Here is a 21,375-nt window from a genome sequence, read left to right on the forward strand (position 1 = left end):
TTGTGAATTCAGTCAAAGATCTATTTCTTTTTTAAAATATTTAATAGCTTATATCCAAAAATTAATGAGTTATCTTTCTTTGCTTGAGAAATAAAAATAAAGCACTAAAAATACTTAAATCTATATTAAAACCAGAAACAGAATTTAAGGTGCCTTTGAGTAAAAAATGTATCGGCTTCATAATCAGGAGTGTATTTTTATACCTGGAAGGGTATTTTGGAGAAATTATGCAAGAAAGTTTCTAGGTTTTCCAAAACATAAAGAGAGTAGCTCTTGTTGGCAAATCTCCATATCATGAAATCATATACCCAGAGAGGTGAACTTACTCTAAATTTGAGGAAATTACTTCATCCGGTGTAGCCTCATCTTCTGATTGATCACTTAGAAGATCACATGTTTGAATAGATGAAGTATCTGCAACCTCTAAAACTGGAGCAATGCTGGGTCTTCTAACTTCTTTGCTTCCTTCTACAGGAAGAGCCAGAGTGGGGCCACTGGTTGACCTACAGCTGGTATCTTGCAAGTCAATAGCTACCGTCCCTAGAGCAAAGAAAGATGAAAATGTTTCAAAGATATTTTTTCACCAAAATGGCATAGAAATTCCTTACTGGTCAAACTGAATTATAGAAATTATAAAAAGAAGAAAATATATTATAGCTTATCCTTTCATCCCAAAGGTTACTTATTTATTTTTTAAATGGGCATTTCTGTTCTCTAGACTGAATAAATCTGAAATTGTGAAAAGAGTAAATTTGTGAGTTTAGATCAGTTATAAAAAACATATTTGTGAAATGCTGAAAATATTAATAATTTAAAGGTAAACAAACATCCATTACTATTTTAGCTTATTATTTTGTTTGGTTCTTTGGGGGGCACACTCAGTTCTGCTTGGGGATTACTTCTGGCTCTGAACACAGAAATTACTTCTAATAGGTTCTGGGGTTCATATGGGATGCCGGGTTCAAACTCAGATCAAAGTGTGCAAGGTAAATAACTCCCCCCCCATTGCTGTGCTATAGCTCTGGCTTCAGAGAAGAGAACTTTAAGTCGGCAAAAACATTCACTCTTATACATTTTTTTGCTATATAAATCATCCTGCTCATTATTAAATTAACTTTCTCTTATTGATTTATGGCGATTTTTTATGTTGAACAAATACTTATTAAGCAACTATGACAAGACCCAAACTAATTTGGACACTTAGATATGCAGACAACCAGTAAAACAAGACTACACATATGGAGTTTAAAATACTCAAACATAATAGACTTCCTTTATTTCATTATGGGCTGTAAGGGAAAAAGTTTGAGAATTTTTTTCTGCTGACTCTAAGCTTGGGAGTTACTCCTGGCAGGACTCAAACTATCTTCGTATGTTGCAAATAAACCCAGATCTCCATCAGCAAAGCATGTGCACTAGCACTTTACACTGCCTACCCAGGCCCCAACACCATTTTGATCATAATGCCTCTGAGCAAAAAAAAAAAAAAAAAAAAAAAAAAAAAAAACCAACAACTAGAAAAATAACAAATAATTGAATGCAGAACAGGAAAAGTAAGGCCTTTTTCATTAGATGGTTGGATGGATACTGTGAAATGAAAGGAAAATAGTAAGCTAATATTGCTTTAGACTCCTGTATACATTGTCTGTTGCAAAAACTTTAAATGGGACCAATGTAATATAAAAAAGCATGTAAGATGCTTGCCTTGTGCATAGCAACCTGGTTCCAATATCACACCCTTCTCAAGCACTGCAGGAATGACTTCTCAATACAGAGACAAGCACGAGTAAACCCTCAGAACTGCTGGGTGAGACCCGCAAAGAAAGAACCAAAACAAAAACATAGTCGACTTGGTGCATGATGTCATCATTGTCACAGGCACCATGCAAGAGGAGTTTTAAGATTGAACTGGGATAGAGCACAGTGTTTCCTTAGAATGCCTCCTTTGAGGTGTCATCAGAATTTAAGAAGGAGGCACTGATTTTAGAAAATAGGATGCCTTTTCTCTTGTAGGAAGAGCGAGCGCCCTGCTCACTGTACTAATTGGTCTGGCCTAATTGAATATTACTTTTGTTTGAAGCAACCAGGTGTAATTCGCTTTAAGTGAAGCTAACTTGCACTCCATTTGAGATTATTTCCACCATAAGGAATCATCTTTTCATTCTACTATCTTCTTATATTTTCTCTCACATCCCTACAATTTTCTTTTAATTATTTTCTTCCCAACACAGACACATTTCTAATTGGTCACAAAGTTTAACAGAAGTCCTGACAGTCATAATGTGCTCAATAAATATCTGGTGTTGCCACATGCAACTGGAATTTTGGTTCTCCTAATATAAGCTACATGATAAATTAGACTAATTCTTCCCCTTATTAGTAATAAGGTAATCAAAATGAAATATAAAATGAACTTATTAAAATATGTAAAATTAAAAATAAATAAATAAAATATGTAAAATTATTATTTTCGTAGTGTGAAAAGAATTTAGACGGCAAGATTAAAGGTGTGGAGTAAAAATAAGAGGATGGATCTTGCAGTTAAAGGAAAAGGTGATGGAGGCTTAGATTATCATGATACAGAGCTGGGAAAATAAGAAAATTTGGGGGATTACTGATCATATTAATAGCACTTTAGATGTTATTAAGTAGGTTATATGTCAGAATTGTGACTAAACAACCGAACTGGAGGTTAATGATTTTTTATTCTGTTTTATTAAAAAATAAGTGGAGAATGAGGTAGTTTCAAATAAGGACAGAAAGATTAGTTCACCATGTAATGTTTTTTCCTGCAAGACTTGAAAATAGAAACAGCCAGCAGATAGTAGAATATATCATTGTGAAGAAAAGAATAATATGCTTTGTTAAGGAGGAGAGTCATCAGTTTATTAGAAAAATTAAACCTGTAAGAGAAGATCTGATTTCTCAAGGAAAATGAATGTCCATAATGCACTGGTGTGTTTTAAGAACAACACAATAAATATTCTCTTTTTGAGAAGATGTCAGCCAGATTTAGTGCCAAAGGTGTGACCTTGCCAGAGTAGTTTTAGTGATGTAATGACTGCAGATGTCAGAGTGAACAGGAAGAATAGTGGCAAGAATAAAATGATGCTAAGCCAGTCATCAGACAGTATTTCAAGAAATTTATCTGTGGAGATATAATGGCATGGTGTTCAGGAGTATATTATATGTGTGTGGAGATATACACACACTGGGTTCTATATGTATATATAGAAATACATATAGAAAAGTAAAGGGACAAAATAAGGAATGCATTTGGTTATTTAGGAAATAATTAGAAGCAGGTAAAATTAGAGAGACCTCAAGGAGAAAAAAGAAATGGTTCCCTTGCATAAATAAAAGCAGTTAAAAGAGGTTTTCACTGTGATAGAAAGAGAACAAAATTTTAAGAAAATTAAATCATTGTCTTTATCCATATATATACATGCATGTAACTCATATACCATAAGTTCAATGGTGAGAATGAGATGAAAAAGAGGGAGAATTTTGAGAAAACAATAAAGAGGGACTATCAGAGAATACTATGGGGAAGCCACATGCAAAGCATGGGTGTTGAATCCTTAGCTCCCCATATGGTAGCCAAGAATACAGAGTTTGGAATAAGCCCTGAGTACTGTTGGGTGTTGTAAACAGAACACAAAAAAGTTAATTTGAAGTAGTCTTTGTGATATATAGATAAAATCTTACCAAAAAATAAGTATTAGGTGATTATATTTTAAGCAGAAATATAAACATATATAGAAACTTGACATAGACCCTTAATAAAACATTCCTTTGCCTGAAGAAGTTCTCAGAAGTCCCTTTTCTAACAGGAATATATTAAATATCATATAAAGTATCTTTTGTCTCCAAAACTTTTTATGAATATTCTCTTACTTATGAAATATCTATTTTCACAATAGTGTTGACACTTTAAAAATGTGTATTGTAGTACACATTTATTAGACAACATGATAACAATACTGTTGACATTTATGGTTGTGATAAACAAAATTATTAATCTTCACTTTCAGGCCTAGTTCAACTATTAGTGGCCTTCCCGCACTACAGCCTTCAGCTATGGCCTTGGAATCTGTATTTTATAGCCCAAGGTCAAAGATTTATCACCATTTGATACTCGCCATTCTCTTGCTTTATTTTTCTGTCTATCACAATGCTCAGACCATCTGGTATGTGTCCTTATGTTGACTTATTCCTCTGACTTCTTCCCTAAAATATCCTTATCCAGTTTCATCTAAAATATAGGACACTGCAAATTTTGTCCTTTCTTACAGATGAGAAGTAGTTTACTAATGCTGGTATTTTAAAATTGTGATTCTGGGCTAAATGGGTTAAAATAATAGAATAGTGGGTAGGGCACTTGCACGCTTCTAACCTGGCTCAATCCCCAAATTCCCATATTCTCTACAAAAGAACTCCTCCCCTGTAGGAGTGATCCCAGCATGTGGAGTCAGGAGTAATCCCTGACTTTTGGTGTGGTCCCCAAAACCAAAACCAAAACACAAACAAATAAATTTAACCTTTAAAAATTAAAATGGATTATCTATATATTTTTAGAAAATAGAAAAAACTAATACCATTTCCAATTAAAGAATACTTACCCATGCTGGCAATGATGCTGTGCACGGGTAATCTAGAAGCTCCATGATAAAATGACCTTGGCATGTTACATTTCTTCTGCATGTCTTGATTTTTAAATGCTGAATTCTCTTCTTTGGTAATATTAATATAAAAACATATATCTGTAGCATTCATAATATATCGAGGACCTGGATTCAGTAAAATGTTTTTATTATCCTCCCTCCTAACACCAATCAAGCAGACACCAAACCTTAATTTAAAAAAAGAAAACAAAAGAGTTTAATGGTTGTAATTCATCAAACATCTTGGTGAGTTTGTTTGCATATATAACAAAATTAGTAACAATTGTATGACAAATTAAAAAATAAAATAAAGTAAAATAATGTTCATCCATGTGGTTACTTGAGCACCCCAGGATGGTTTCTTGAATGTGGAGCATTTCTTGAATGTGTTGCTAGTTGTGCCATCCCCCCAAAACAACAAAGTAAACAAACAGACAAAATATATACAGAAAAGCCTGAGAAGTTATAAATTATTATTTAAAGAAAAATATCTTGTTTATATTTTCTTGGAAAATAAATGCAATTGAGATAGATTTATGAATAAAGATCTTTATCTAATAATGAACAAAGTAAAATGGCCAAAATAGGAAGAAAAATCTTAGCTAATGATGATCCTAAATTTTTTTTTGTTCTGTTTTACTATATTTCTTTCATTCTGAATTTTAGGGACAATTTGTCAAATTTAATGAGAAGAAATGAAAATCTTTAAAAGTAAGAGATATTACCTAAAATTTTCTTATGTACATTCTAAGGTTATGTATTCAAAGATAATTTATCTTTATTTGACTATTTTTATTTCAATATGCTGAAAGTGGGAGCCGGAGTGAAAGCACAGTAGTAGGTTATTTGCCTTGTATGCAGTCAACACAGGGTGGACCTTTGTTCGATTGCCAATATCCCACATTGTCCCTGAGCCTGCCAGTAGCCATTTCTGAGTGCAGAGCTAGGAGTAACCCCTGAGCTCCACCAGGTTTGACTCCCCCAAAAAATATACCGGTATATTTATATGCTGATAGTGATAAATTGTCTAATTCAAATATTTTTAAATAGAAAATGTATATATGTTCTTATAAAACCATACTGAGATTTAAAGTGGAATGCCATATATATATCAGGGAAATATATTAAATACATATTCTAAAATGTTATATTTATGTATTAATAATACATTATTTTCATGTATGTAAATGTAAAATAATACATTATTTTCATGGCAATCATGCACAAATATCTAAGTAAATATTCTTTTGTCAAAAATAAAACATGTAATATTTAGTGTTTGAATTAGAAAGTACCATCATTTAAACATAATTTCTCTGGTTATATTTATAGAAAATTTTTGTTTGTTTGTTTTGGGGAGTACACCCAGTATTGCTCAGGGGTTACTCCTGTCTATATGCTCAGAAATCACCCCTGGCTTGGGGGACTATATGGGATGCCTGGAGATGGAACTGCAGTCCATCCTAGGCTAGTGCATGCAAGGCAGGCACTTATGCCCTGTGCCACTGCTCTGACCCCTAGAAAGCTTTTTTAATGTTCAGATTTTATATATCTTTTCATGACCTTGTTCAATCATTTGGAAAGATCACTCCCAGCAATTTTTGTGCTTGGTAGTAGGGTGGAAACCACAGCCAAACCAGGCCATGTTCAATTTCTCTATGGTACCAGTGAAAGAATCCAGTTCTCACACTTCAAGACCCTTTGTTAAATCTTTATCAAAATGCTTAGATCTGTATGAAATACTTCTTTTCATTTACTTTTAATTCTTAATGAATGGCAATAATTTATAAACATCAAAAAGTTACTAAAGTAAGTTTTTCTCATAAATTATAAGTTATATCTGGTGGTACCTCATAAAACTGTTTTTCCCCAAATCTCATATCAAATATTTAATGTCTTTAATTTTTTATTTAATATTTTACTGTGGTAACATTTGTTCATAACAATGTGGCTATTAAAACTAAAGGGAAAAATAAAAAATAATAAAACTAAAGGGGGCAAAATAATAGGTTAGAGCAGGTTGAATCACTGACAAGATGCACATTGTCTCTTGAACATCTCTGAGCACTACCACTGAGCAATGAGCCATGTGTAGCCCCAAAGTTCTGATGGGTATGAACAAAAACAAAAACAGCAAAAGAAAAGGAGCAGAGAAATATTCAGCAGGAGGAATCAGACAGATATTCCAGCACTAGTTTTGCATCTGGCTGACCCAGATCTGACCTCTGGCACCACATAAACAAAAGGGCTTTATCAGTGGCCATAAGTGATCCCTGAGTGCAAGACCAAGAATAAGCCCTTAGCACCAGTGTGTGATCCTATAATAAGCCCCCACTCCCCCCCCAAAACACAAAACTCTATACTAGTTTATAATTTTTCTTATGCATTTTCACTATAGCAGACACAAATATTACTCCACCAAATCCAACACAGTCCAGGGGAACTTTACCTTTTTCTCACTTTGGTGATCTCAAATTTGTCATCAGACTCTAAGGGACTCTATCATTAAACATGGCCCATTAGTGTCTTTATATAAGACATATTCAAGAGGTTATTCAGAATTTTTCTTATAAAAAGGTATTTTAATTATATGATTAATGTTTTATTTTTTTATTTTTTTTTTTTTGTGGTTTTTGGGTCACGCCCGGCAGTGCTCAGGGGTTATTTCTGGCTCCAAGCTCAGAAATTGCTCCTGGCAGGCACAGGGGACCATATGGGGCACCGGGATTCGAATCGATGACCTCCTACATGAAAGGCAAACGCCTTACCTCCATGCTATCTCTCCGGCCCCCGATTAATGTTTTATTTTTATACTATTATTATTGATAGGGGTTCCCACTAGAGTTGTTCAGTAGGCCATATGTTACCAGAAAGAGCTCCAACTCTTTCAGCTATTTTTCCAGACCTAATTTATATTTTAAATTCAAAAAGGAAGCAGAAACATACTTTTTGTGTGCATGGAATGAGGCATATGTAAAACTTTTCCCTTCATACTCAGCAAAAAATGTACTTTCTTCCAAAACAATGTGATATACTTCATTCCCAGAGCATCTACCATATGTCTTCTGCCATTGTTCTGGTGATTGTTGGCCTTCTCTGCAACAAAAGCACACACACATAAAAACAGACAAAACATAATGAATGTGCTTTATCAAACAGCAGTTTCATAAAATCTAGAGTCTCTTACTTGTTAGAATTGACAAGCACAGTTTAAAGCGAGTATCTGTGTGGAGTTCTAAGGGACATTATTTGAAGTCCTTACAATGCAATGCTACAAAGATTTCTAAAATGATTACTATTTATATGCTGAGAAATGGTAGACTGTTAGAAAATGGTACTTCTCAATCATTCAATTAATAAAAGCAGTTATTCTGACCATAAAATTTAGTTACACTATTTGATTTTTAGTTTTTGTTTATGTCTCTTGCCCATGATATACATTTCAATATATAACCCTTATTTACCAATCTCAGTAATAAAATCCACTTCATCTCATTTACGATACCTGCTTGACCCCTACAGAGTGATAATTGTGCCTAAACTTATAATTATAGATGTATATAGACCCATTTATAAATTTTATTTTATTAAAAATTTACTCTTAACTTATACCCATATCATTGTGATGGATGTCTTCCATTTGTGAAGCAATTTAAAAAAGACCATGGGGCTGCAGAAGTAGTAGAGAAATAAGGCTCTTGCTTTGCTTGCTGCATATTCAGGTTCTATCCCAGGGAATACCAGTCAAGTGCAGAGTTGACTTCTGAGTACAGAACCAAAATAGGCTCTGAGTATTGCCAGATGTGTTCAAAGCCCCTCTCCCCTTAAAAGAAAAAGATACTTTGACATAAAAGTAAATGATCCAAATGTATTTTTGAATATCTTTATTACAGAAAGTACAGTCTCCTTTGGTCTGAAAATACATAAAATATCTTGAAAATTACATAGAAAATTCAACTACAAAGCATTTATCAGATATTAATAGATCAATGCTTTACACCCTATTTTGTAAAATAGAGATGTCATGTAATTTTGATGAATAAGAAAGATGTATCCGATAAGCACAATAAATGCACATTGTAGGAGGGTTGTGAAAGCTATATGTACATAAAAATATTTCATCATTATTTTGTCGATCTAATGGGAAAAAGCAGATGATATGTCCTATCTACCAGAGTAGAATTTCAAAGCCATTTTAGGGTTCTTAGACGTAGTATAGGATTTAGGGCACTTGCCTTTTATATAGAACCCTAGTACTTAATATGATCTGCTAATAGTATTTTGAGTACAGAGCAGTTTCCAGGTATGACCCACTCCCCAAATAAATAAAAATCCATTTTAAACTCATTCTAAAGAATTAGATGGACATACTTATACTTATCCATATTTTCAAAGTATTAGCGAGTCTAAAAATCATAAACTTCCAGGGCTGGAGTGATAACACAGCAGCAGGATGTTTGTCTTGCATATGGCTGACCCAGGATGGGCCTGGGTTTGATCCCCAGCATCCCATATAGTTCCCCAAGTCAGGAGCAGTTTATGAGTGAATAGCCAGTAACCCCTGAGCATTACTAGGTGTGGCCCAAAACAAAAAACAAACAAACAAAAAAGTCATAAACTGCAGGTGTGTTTAATTTTTACTTCATTTCTTCCTAAATAGGCTTCAAAGTCAAGTGCCTGGATTTGGGGTCTGTTGGCATGATTTGAATCCTAAGAGTATGGTTTATAACCAAATATACTTTTAAAAATACATTAAGAAAATAAATCCTGAGTAAAATCTTTGCAAAGTGATTTGTTTCTGCTTCTGTACAAAACAATATTAATTGTATTGGCTTGAATAAAATGAGGTAATCGAAATAAATAACTTAGCACATGTTGGAATCATAATAATGATTCAGAAATTATTAGTTTTCGTTTGATTTTGCTAGTATATCTTCCTCTTCTAAAGTGTGGAGCCACTTTTAGCCTCTACGGTCAACCTACAAGACTAATGCTCTGGAAACGTCTACATTTTCTTCATACAATTAAAATATTCTGAAAATAATAAATTAAAACAAAACATGGTTTCATATACATATGGTTATGACTAGGTTAGATTTCCTAGGAATGTCTATTATTGGTAGAAAAACTTTGCCTTTAGCATAAAAAATAAAATGAGCTTTGCTATGTTTTTTTACTGCAATTATGTAAGATCATATTTGGCTAAACCCCTCGAAGGGTCAGAGAAATAAAAGCAATCGCTGATCATTTGTCACAATTATTTTGGGAATTAGAAAACCAGCATGGGGTCAAATGCTTATCACATAGGGTACTAAAAGTTATTCAAGAGAATAATGAAACTAATTTCAGAGACCGAAATAGTATTACAATGTGTTAGCCTAGAAGGGAACAGAAAAGAAGGAGGTTAGACAAGGACAGTCAAAATGAGGTTTTTTAAAAGGACTCTCTTGTTTTCTTATTCTCTTGTTTTATATTGTTAACCTTCACTCCAGGGAATATCTTTTTATGATTTCCTCTAAAATCTATAATAGGCAATCAACAATCTATTATTACAGCTAATTATAAATGTATAAATGTTTCACTTCAGTTCATGCCAACTGTTTCATACATATTTTCAACTAGTAGTTCTATTTAACAGTCATTGATATGTCTATCTATGAGACCCAACATGAAATACTTACTGAGAAGCTAATATATGCCAGAAAAAGTCCTAGATTAATTTTATGGCTGCTAGGAATAGAAGAACAACTATTCTCCCCTTTATTAAAAACTATAATAACAAATGCAAACAAATAGATATGTACATTAATGGAATAGATCAAAGAGCATAAAATAAACCCAAACTATATAGTGAATTAGTTTATAACAATAAGGCAAGAGTACAATATAAGAAAAGGACACACATCAATAAAAGGTGCCAGGAAAACTAGATTCTTTGTGTAAAGAATAAAACTAGAACATCTCACATCAAATATAAGAATTAACTCAAAATGAAGTACAACTTAAACATAAGATTTGAAAGAATAAAGTTACTGAAGAAAATGGTGGTGGTATTTCAACAGTGTTTTAACCATATCTATTTTGTCTGACAACAAAACAAGGGTCACAAAAGCAAATTAGGCAAATAAGATTATATCAAACCCATAAAAGTTCTCCCCACCCAGGAATGCCATCATCAAAATTAAAGAGCATGTACTGAATGAGAGATAATATTTGATAATATGCTATATTAGAAGTAATTATTCTAGGATGATATTTTTGTATATATTTCTGATAAAACTGAATAGCTTTATGTTCATGTATACATATGTATCAAGCAATCCAACTTTGAAATTGACAGATAATCTAAACTGACTTTTTCCCCAAAAAAATCAAATTTGGAGAAAAGAATTCCCTTGTAAATCTTTCTATGGGATGAATACTGGTGCATTGAAAACACTATGGAGTACTGGAGCAATGGCGCAAGTGGTAAGGCATCTGCATTGCCCGTGCTAGCCTAGGTTGGACCACAGTTTGATCTCCCATGTGATCATCCCATGTTGTCCCTCAGGCCAGGAGCGATTTCTGAGTGCATAGTCAGGAGTACCCCTGAGCATCACCGGGTGTGCCTCCCCTACACACACACACAAAAAAAAAAAACCCACTATGGGCTTTTCTCAATCTTTGTAAAGTACATATTTTATTTTAAACTACTGTTTGATTCAGAAGTTCTAATTCTTGGTATTTATCCATATAAAATGAAAGCTGATATATATTAGATATATAAAGTTATCTGTACCCCTGTTTCAGTATTGTTTATAATGTCTAAGTATGGTAGCAATTTAAATGACAAAATAAATGTGAATAGAAAGTAAATGATAGGAAATTTAGTGTACAAACACAATAAAATATTATTCAGCCATAAAAAGGAAACTTCAAGAGAATAAATTAATTTTGTGAGCACTATGGTAAGCAAATATCAAACATTGCAATTAGTATTTTTATGGTCTCCATATAGGTGAAATACACAGAAAGAAACAATAACAACAACAGCAAAATATAAAGGGAATTTAGCTGGTGGTTCCCAGTAGCCAGCTGGGTGATGGCCAAAATCACAAACTTTCAGTCAGAAAAATACATAAGTCTACCACTATAGTATGATGACTAGAGTGAATAATAACATTGTATATTGGAAAGTTTCTCATCATAAGAAAAATCTGTAGTCATTTATAGTAATAATGGGTAATAATATTTATAGTTGTGACTTTTCAATGTATACATAGATATAACCTCTGGTACTAATGCTGCATCATATAAATTTTAATACTCAACTAAATAAACATCTCAATAAGCTAAAATGCAGGTCACTGTATGTATTGCAAATATATAAAACAAAAAGCAATGCTGATCATTCACTTTCTTTCTTACCCTAATTTTCTGTGTCTCAATTGTACATGCATAGAATCTTAATTAAATGACTTTTTCTTTAAAGTTTGTTTCTATTTTTTTTTATTTTTGGAAGACAACTGGACATATTCAGGCCTTACTCCTAACTCTATGCTCAGGGTTCATTCTTATCATTGTTTGGGCTATCTTTGCCATGTAGGAGGCAAAAGCCTTATCCCTGTACTAATACTTCAGCCCTTTATATACTTTTAATGAGAATAAATAAAATTTAAAAATAGGCGAAATAGTCCAGGGCCTCTTTAATTCTATGATCCATGAACTCACTACATATCATTCTGTAGCACCAATTCTTTTTTTTTTTCTTTATTTAAACATCTTGATTACATATATGATTGTGATTAGGTTTCAGTCATGTAAAGAACACCCCCTTCACCAGTGCAACATTCTCACCACCAATGTCCCAAATCTCCCTCCATCTCACCCCACCCCCACCTGTACTCCAGACAGGCTTTCCAGTTCCCTCATTCATTCACATGATTATGGTAGTTCTCTGTGTAGTTATTTCTACAACTGCACTCACCACTCTTTGTGGTGAGCTTCATAAAGTGAGCTGGAAGTTCCAGCCCTCCTCTCATTGTCTCTGAGGATTGTTACAAAAATGACTTTTATTTTTCTTAAAATCCATAGATGAGTGAGACTATTCTGCGTCTCTCTCTCTCATTCTCTCTCTCTCTCTCTCTCTCTCTCTCTCTCTCTCTCTCTCTCTCTGACTTATTTCACTCAGCATGATAGATTCCATGTACATCCATGTATAGGAAAATTTCATGACTTCATCTCTCCTGACGGCTGCATAATATTCCATTGTGCATATGTACCACAGTTTCTTTAGCCATTTGTCTGGTGAAGGGCATCTTGGTTGTTTCCAGAGCCTGGCTATTATGAGTAGTGCTGCAATAATTATAGGTGTGAGGATGGGGTTTTTGTATTGTGTTCTTGTGTTCTTAGGGTATATCCCTAGGAGTGGATTAGCTGGGTCGAATGAGAGCTCAATTTCCAGATTTTGGAGGAATCTCCATATCATTTTCCATAGAGGTTGGACTAGACGGCATTCCCACCAGCAGTGGATAAGAGTTACTTTCCACATCCCCCGCCTGCACTGATTGTTCTCATTCTTTGTGATGTTCGCCAATCTCTGCGGTGTAAGGTGGTATCTCATCGTTGTTTTGATTTGCATCTCCCTGATGATTAGTGATGAGAAGCTTTTTTTCATGTGCCTTTTGGCCATTTGTATTTCTTTATTTTTCTTACTGTTAAAATAATCTTAATCCATTCTCTTGCCTGCCCTCCTCCACTACTGACCTTTCAAAATTCATTCACTGGCTGAAAAGATAGGCCAAAAGACTGGATATATGATTTGTATGCAGGTACATAGGCTATAAGGGTTCAATACTGAACACCCAAGAGCATGGTACCTCAAAAAGAACCAGCAGGAGTGGACTCAAACACTGAGCCAGTAATAGCCTCAGAACCATGGGATCACAGTGGGATCCCCCTTTATCAAACCTGCTTAGAAATACACACACACACAATAAAAGTTCATTCACAATCCTGGAATAAGCGTTAATTTTAAAATCTTAAGTCACTGCTTGCCAGTCTCTTAATGAAATGTTTACAGGACTATGCTTTCATTTTGAAAAGATGCTTTCTAATCATTATAAAACCCTCCCAATCTCTTCTTTACCTCTCTTTCAGATTTGCTCTTTTTCTTCTGTTTGCCAGCCATGAGCTTTCTATAATTTTTCCTGAAATAGACTGTTTTTAGATCCATGTTCTCACCATGTTACTCCTCTTCTGTATCCTCTCAGTCACGACTTGCACCTTATCATTATTTGGGAACTATGCACTTGTGGTCTTTTTCCATAATACTGTAACATTAAATTATACTGTCATACTTAATTTCTTGCTTCCTTGTAAAATTAGCTTCACGAGAAAAGGGATCATGTCTTGTTTACCACAGGATCTCCAGGCCCTGCCATATATTCTGTCATAATGTAAGTGCTTAATAAATGTTTTGCTAAATGAACAAAGCATCATCTACCGATGTTCTTCATGCTCAATTACTAAATGTTCTGCTTTTCTAATTATATAATTCCTTTCTCCTTCACCAAAATCACTTTTAGGTCTAACAAATTACTTTCCCTATGATGAATTTGCTATTAAAATTAGAGGGAAATCACTCCATTAATGGCCATGAAATGAGTCTAACTGATAGTAGCTTAAAAATATTCAGGACAAATAGCAAAGAATGGAAAGCTTATTGAAAATTATAAATATTGACTTAATAAAGAGTAGAAATATTTTACACTAATCAGATGGGGAGATTTTGTGCTCTGTTAAATTCAAAGTATATCCTACCCTGTGAAATAGTACTGTCTATGTTTTATTTCCTGCTGAGACTATTCTATCAAGCCTGATAAAAATAGAATGACAATTAATCCTTTCTATATAGGTGTGTATTCACTTTTGTTTCAAAATAGTTGCTAGTTTCAGTTGTCGATAATGCTTTTATCGGGAAAGAAAAGTAAAAGCAGTAATATGAAATACTAAGAAAATAATTTGTGATTAGAATATCTATGTTTGCATATTCTAAATTCCTAAAGTGAGTGTCTTACACTGTATTTATGCACATGATTGCTACTTATTCAGAAATGAAAGCCCAGAAAGAGCAAGCCAGAACAATATTCAAAATCTATTCAATTCTATATTTAGCATCTTCAGTCACCATTTAAATTTTGATCAAAAATAAGCTATTACATATTCATCTTAATTCAAATATTTCAGAGGTATCTCTTAATAAAAACGTATTACAAAAATTAATATATCATTATAGGCATTACATATTATCTTCCTTTATCTGAGATGTAAGGGGGAAAATTACCAGAGAATTCCCCCAAACTGTTTGTATAATTATATATGACCATGTTAACATTTCTTTAGAAAATAAATTCTCCTTTTTAGAGTTACTCTGAAAATTCTCCTTTTGGAGTTACTCTGAAAATTCAGTTTGAGAGAGCAAGTTTAGTTAAGTAAGTATATGAATCAGTCCAGATGCAAGCCAGTGGGGAGTGCGCCAGCTTGCACTGAGTTAGTTACTGCTCACTCACAGCAAAGCAATCCAAATAAAACAGTTCAAAAGAAAAAAATATTTACATGAGTCTGGTGGCCAAAGAAAATTTATCTATTGCCTCTTAGGGTGCAACCTCAGATCAGTGGTTACCTTTTCACTTCAAAGCAATTGAAACTGTGAGCCACTAACTACAGACCTCATGTGATTTTTCTAGCTGAAAGTTGAAGCTATAGATGTTCTTCTTCCTTGCCACATTTCCCACACTTTTTCTGATGTGTATTTTTTTTACATGATTGAAATTGTGACTATGCCTACTTGATCATTAGGTATACAGAAAGCAATAGTTTATGATTAAACAGGAAGAGAACTAGCTGGTCACCTTAAAGTTACACAGAGCTATATGTCCATCAAATCTTCATAAAGCTGTGGGGATGGGGGAAGAAAATTGTGCATGATGATTGCTTATTGTATGCAGCACTGTTTACTTCAATGTTAAGTGGAATCCTATTGTTGTATAACCTTCTCTATAGTTCCCTGAGCTCTTCAAGGGAAATTTTCCAATTTTTCTTTTTACTTACAATCTAGTGTTTAGTATATTTTCTTTTACTTCATTACAGTTTGTTTTCCATTCTCTGGAGTTTATGATGATTTAATCTTCATGCTAAAAGAGAAAAAATGATGCCCTTTTGCCATATCCCATTGTATATATTACTTTTGATGTTTCAAACCCTTGATGCCTCATTGTCTATCTTTTCATACCTTGACACAACTTAATAATGTTTGATTTTAGCTGTGCTACTAAAAATCACCTAAACTCCTTGAAACAGACAATAAGAAATTAAGATATTTATTTTGTAAGTTATCAAAAATGAAAGATCAGGCCTCTAATTTCTGCAAAGAATGGATATGGAGGTAACAAAAATCTAAGACTGGGGTGACCAAGATTTGGTGCAGATTTGTGTGGTATGATGAGAATCAACCAGAGTTAACTTCAAGGAGGCTGATTTCTTGTTCTGTGAGTTATTCATATTTCTCTACCATTCTCTTTAAAGATAAAAGAAGAACTGAGATACTAAATTTTTCCTCCTTTTACAATTTAACATATTTTTCTTTATCTCATAATTTACAAATGTACTTTCTCCATTGTTGGCTAGTTTTCATTTCTATCATTTACAAGCAGAATCTCAACTTAAGTATTTCAATTTCCCTCAGTTTTAAATTCTTTTACTTTCTCCCCTGTTTCTAGAACTCCTACTTATTTCCTACATTATTTCATCTGAATTTGTCTCCTGTATTGTGAATTCTTATTTATATGCATCCTATCTTACATTTTTATATGACATCCTCAACACGCATAGTATATCATTTGCCAAGGTTTTATTGACCCTCAATTCAGCAAACACTGTTAATTTTTAAAGGCCTATTTTGCATTCTAATTCTTCACAATAACACCTTTCTTTTTTAATCTATCTGATTACATTTTTGCCATTCTGGATTTATGTGCTCTTTGTGACCTTCTTCATATTATTGGGGGAAAAAATCAGAGTGTTCAGAATCCTAACCAACTAGAATTATATAATTTGAAGATGTAAGTCTCCAAAAAGTTTACAGAAAATGTTATTTACTTGAAAAAATTACCATACTTTAATTTACCATAAATTTTAATTTACCATACTTTACTGGGCTGGAGCAATAGCAAAGTGAGTAAAGCATTTGCCTTGCAGGCAGCTGACCTGATACAATCACCAGCATCCCATATGGTTCCCCCAAAGGCTGCCATGAGAAATTTTTGAGTGCATTGACAGGAATAAAGCCTAAGCGCTGTAGGGTGTGGCCCAAATCAAAAACAAAAACAAGAAATTTTAATATTCTTAAGAACTACTATATATACTTCCATACTTTTCAAAGATTAATTTCATTTTCTATTTTTTAGTGAGGATGGGTCTCCCAAGCAGTGCTTTAGAGTGTCTGGTATGAATTTCAGTTATACTCAGACTGGCAATGTAGTTTTCTTTTAAAGTCCTTTATGTCTCATTTACTGAGACTCTCCTTGTCTCAAATATAGATTTGAAGCTTTTTTCAAATATAAAGATTTTTGGCCTATAGTAAAACAGTACCTGAGGAAGTTGTTCTCCATCTGAATAGATTTATTCACCTCATTTTACTGCCTGCTGATAGACAGAAAACAACAAGAGTCCCATATTGAAATTCTGAGTCTAGGATACAAGAATAGAAAATGGATTTCTTTATCTGTTAATATGATTTGTTAAGTGGCCGATTACACATTCTAATAAGCGAGAGAAATCCAGCTATGTAGTTTCATCTCCAACTGTCAGATGAAACAAAGTTGAATCCTGGCCCCCCAATAGCATTATCATATAATTCAGACTTACTTTATTCCCTTAGGAAATCTTCAGATTTTTTTCCTATGATAAAAGTCTGAGTAAATTTCATTGTAGAGAATTGATTATTGTGATATACAGAATGAGTGTGACATGTTTTGTTTACAGAAATTCAATTTATTTTTCCCAATTTATTTTTAAACCTTTTAGCCTAAAACCTCACTGGAGCCCAGCATTTTGTCCTGCTGTATCATCTGCCCCTTTTCTTCAATAGGGGTTTATTTGAATGCATTCCTTTATCGACTTTCTATCTCTTAGTAGTTCCACAGAGTCTATTACCTCTTTAATTTCTTTTTCATTGAATTAAGCCTATGATTGTTTTTAATGTTGTTGCTTTTAGCCATACCCAACAGTGTTCAAAGTTTACTCTGATCTGTGCTCATCACTAGTCAAGGATTTGGTGAACCATATGTGGTGCTCTGGATTTAATTGGAATAGGTCGCATGTAAAGCAAGTCCCCTAACCTGATGTGTTCCTTTGTCATCATTTCAGTAAAGTCTCAAGAGAAAGCACATAAAGAAAATGGTTCATAAAATAATTTAAGCTAGAGTTCTCAATGAATCATCTTTATTGCTTCCTGTATTTCACTAATGTCTGTTGAGCATCCATGCTGAGGAAAACAAATATACATGAATGAATAAGACATTTCTCTGATCTTCAATGAAAAGTCAGCCGGCTAAGCAGCAAAAAAATAAATACAAAAGAGGACTAGAATGCATGCTTAACAAAATATAATGAGACTTAATGTGAGTTCATATAAGAGATATATCACATTAAATTGCAGGATTTAAAAATATTCAGAAGACAGAAATTCCTGAATTAGCAGTCTTCTAGAAAGGCAAAAAAAAAAAAATCAACACAGAGGGAACATTAAAAAAAAAGATGTCGAAGGCGGAAACCACCAAGTATATTTAGACTCATCCTATTTGAAGAGCATAATATATGACTATAAGAATCATGGGGGAGAGAATATAAAAATAAATTAGGACTAGAGAAAGAAGACTTCACATAAATAAAGCAGACATATTTGGATCTAACTTGATAATAAATGATGAGCTATGAAAGACATTTCAAACAGGAAACTGCTAGACTTGCACAGTATCCAGATTTCTTCCAATAAAATAAAATGTCATTTAAGTTGACCTTATAATATATTTATAATAGATATGATTAGGAAAAATATTCTCAAATAATTAATCAAAAGATTTCAAAGCCATTTAATAAACTACTCTTGTGGTATGCCACTATGTATTAGTATATATGAGATAGATTTAGAGTGACTTTCAGAGAGATTTTAATTTTCTTTCTTGTTTGGAACATTTGTATTTCCATTCCTTTCTCCAATCTGGATTTTTAAGACTTTTTTTTGTCATTGTAGAAATGGATAGAGAAATACAATGAACACACTATAAATATCATCTTTTTCATTTCCATCTTCAGATGGAACTTCAGCAGAACTTTGCACACAGCAAAAAAACAATAAAACTCATAAATGTGCTCCAGCAAAACCCATGATGTCCCTCAGTTCCATGGCTTTTATGGATGCAATATATCCAGCCCACCACCCATATATATGTTCAAGTTCTAATTAAGCCTGATGCTTAGCAATAAGACTTTATTTCAAAACAAAATTTTAAAAAAATGATTAAGTTAAAATGAGACCATAAACATGAGCTCTTCTCCAATAAGACCACTCTCTTCTTGAAGAAATTTCAACACAGAGACACGGTATATGATTTCCAAATAAAAAAAATAGCATTTATAGAAAAAACTAACACAGCAACTGAATTTTGATTTCTAGCCCTTAGTGAAAAAATTGAACAGTCTCATTTTTTTATGGAGGCATTTGCAAACTAAAACAGTGGCCTGGAGAATTAGCAATGTTCAGAATCTTGTAGTCAGAGTTATAGGAAAACAAGTAAGAACTAATCTTTCTATTGTAATGTAATATCTGTAGTGAGAATAGAATAGAAAGAATAGAAAAGAAAAGAATAGACAGAATGGAAAGGATACCCAAAGGAAAGCATGAAAAAGGTTCTTTTTCAGGCATTTGATAGTCTGAAGAGAATAAAGTTCATCATTCTTTTCCAGGAATGAATTAACTGAACATCAGACTCTACTAAACATGACATACCATGAAAGCAAGTTGATGAAATTACTAGAACAGAAAACAAGCCTAGAAACTGTCCCGGGCCTATTATTGACTTAATATGTAAACCCCAAAACTATTTGGGGAAAGTCTACAGACAATAGAATGATGTCACAAAATATCCTGCTAGTGTTGATTAAAATAGATTTTCATCTCCAGAAAGTTCTGTGGGCTGGTGGGGGCAAATCTCTGCATCAGAGCAGAGAGGTTTGGGTGTAAGCTTTGCCATGAAGATAACCAGTGAATGATATCAGCTATACTCAGCATTTGAAGAGCAGAGCACTGTACAATCTGCCTAGGAAGTGGATGAGACCAATGAAAACATAGAGCAATCATGCAGTCAGTAATAACTTTGGACAGTCTTCCATTCTACTAGAGACAGTCAATAGGTTAAAAACGTGGAGAAGAAAGCTAATAATTTATTTTAAAAATCCAAGTTAACACACTCAAATTTGACTGAAAATATACACTTTAATATATGAGTGGAAATGGGAGGGGGCCATGTTCACAAAAATTCTACCAAATAGGAGTTGGAAAGATAATTCTGAGTTAAGATGCTTTTCTTGCGTACATTTGATGCCTGTTAAATCACTAGAAGTAGTGATTTAATGGCACTTGTCCCCTGAGCACCGTGAGTGTGTTCCCTGAGCTCAGAACTAGCAGGAAGTCCTGAACACTACAGGGCACCCAAACAAAATGTTCTGTTCAATATAACTCAGTTGAAATACAGCAATCAAAGATATCAACACTTAAACAAAACGGGTTCTACTTGAAAGGGAAACCCATTGTCTCTTGTTCTCGAGGGCACTCTCTTTATTTTCTCCACGTACAGAATCTAGATGCTGAATTAAGTTGGACAGGTTACAAAAGAAAATCCTCTGTTACAGTTTCAGTGTGTAAAATTTCCAACCAAGATAAAGATAGCTCACCTGAGAGCTCATGCCTGTCCCCACGGTTTTCTCTTCTTTCGAAGTGGCAATTAAAAATTGCTTTTAATCTTAAGAAATTTTTGTTTCCTCTTTTCTTTCCTATGATTCCAGAATTTTCTGTGATCAACTCAATATTAACTCTCCCTTTCTTTCTTGCTCCCCTCCATTGCTTAACTTCTTTGTTCCCAACTTTTTCATGGTGATGATAAAGGCAAATAGTTTCCAATTTCTTTTTATAAAACATGACTCTGAGTATACCAAAACTTAAAAATAACAAAGTGGGTCTCATCTCACAGCTAAAATGCATTGGAGATCACTGAATTAATGATTGGAGCAAATGGAAATGATTGCATGGTCTAGCTCAGTACCTTAGAGTTATGGCTGTGATTCAACTCAAAATATATTATTTCCTGACATTAGATATTTTTAGCTTGTTTTCCAAAAAATATTTTTTAAATTTTTTTCTGGGTGCAATTGGTGTTGGGACAGGATACTTGAAACTTTATTATGAACAACTTTGCAAATTATGGTGACCTAAATTTTAAAAAGGTGCTTGAAGAACTCATACATTAAATTCTATATAAAGGTGGGGATGTAACTAAGCACTTGTCTTGCAGGTATTCATCCCTCAGTGAATCCCGTGTACCACAGTAAAAATAAAAAACAAACTATGAAAATTTCAAAATTCTCTCAAATAAAGATGAGTACAATTAAAGAT

At 33.5% G+C, this 21,375-nt stretch overlaps 1 protein-coding gene across 1 annotated transcript in view; it reads right to left on the bottom strand.

The window, feature by feature from the left end:
- Positions 1-21,375, bottom strand: part of KCNT2 (potassium sodium-activated channel subfamily T member 2) — a 359,575-nt gene that overhangs the window by 89,235 nt on the left and 248,965 nt on the right. The window contains 3 exon segments of the mRNA XM_049769750.1: positions 327-540; positions 4,623-4,852; positions 7,611-7,760. Of these exon segments, the coding sequence (XP_049625707.1) occupies positions 327-540; positions 4,623-4,852; positions 7,611-7,760 (594 nt within the window).

The sequence above is a fragment of the Suncus etruscus genome, chromosome 3 (assembly GCF_024139225.1).
Source record: "Suncus etruscus isolate mSunEtr1 chromosome 3, mSunEtr1.pri.cur, whole genome shotgun sequence".
NCBI classification, from domain to species: domain Eukaryota; kingdom Metazoa; phylum Chordata; class Mammalia; order Eulipotyphla; family Soricidae; genus Suncus; species Suncus etruscus.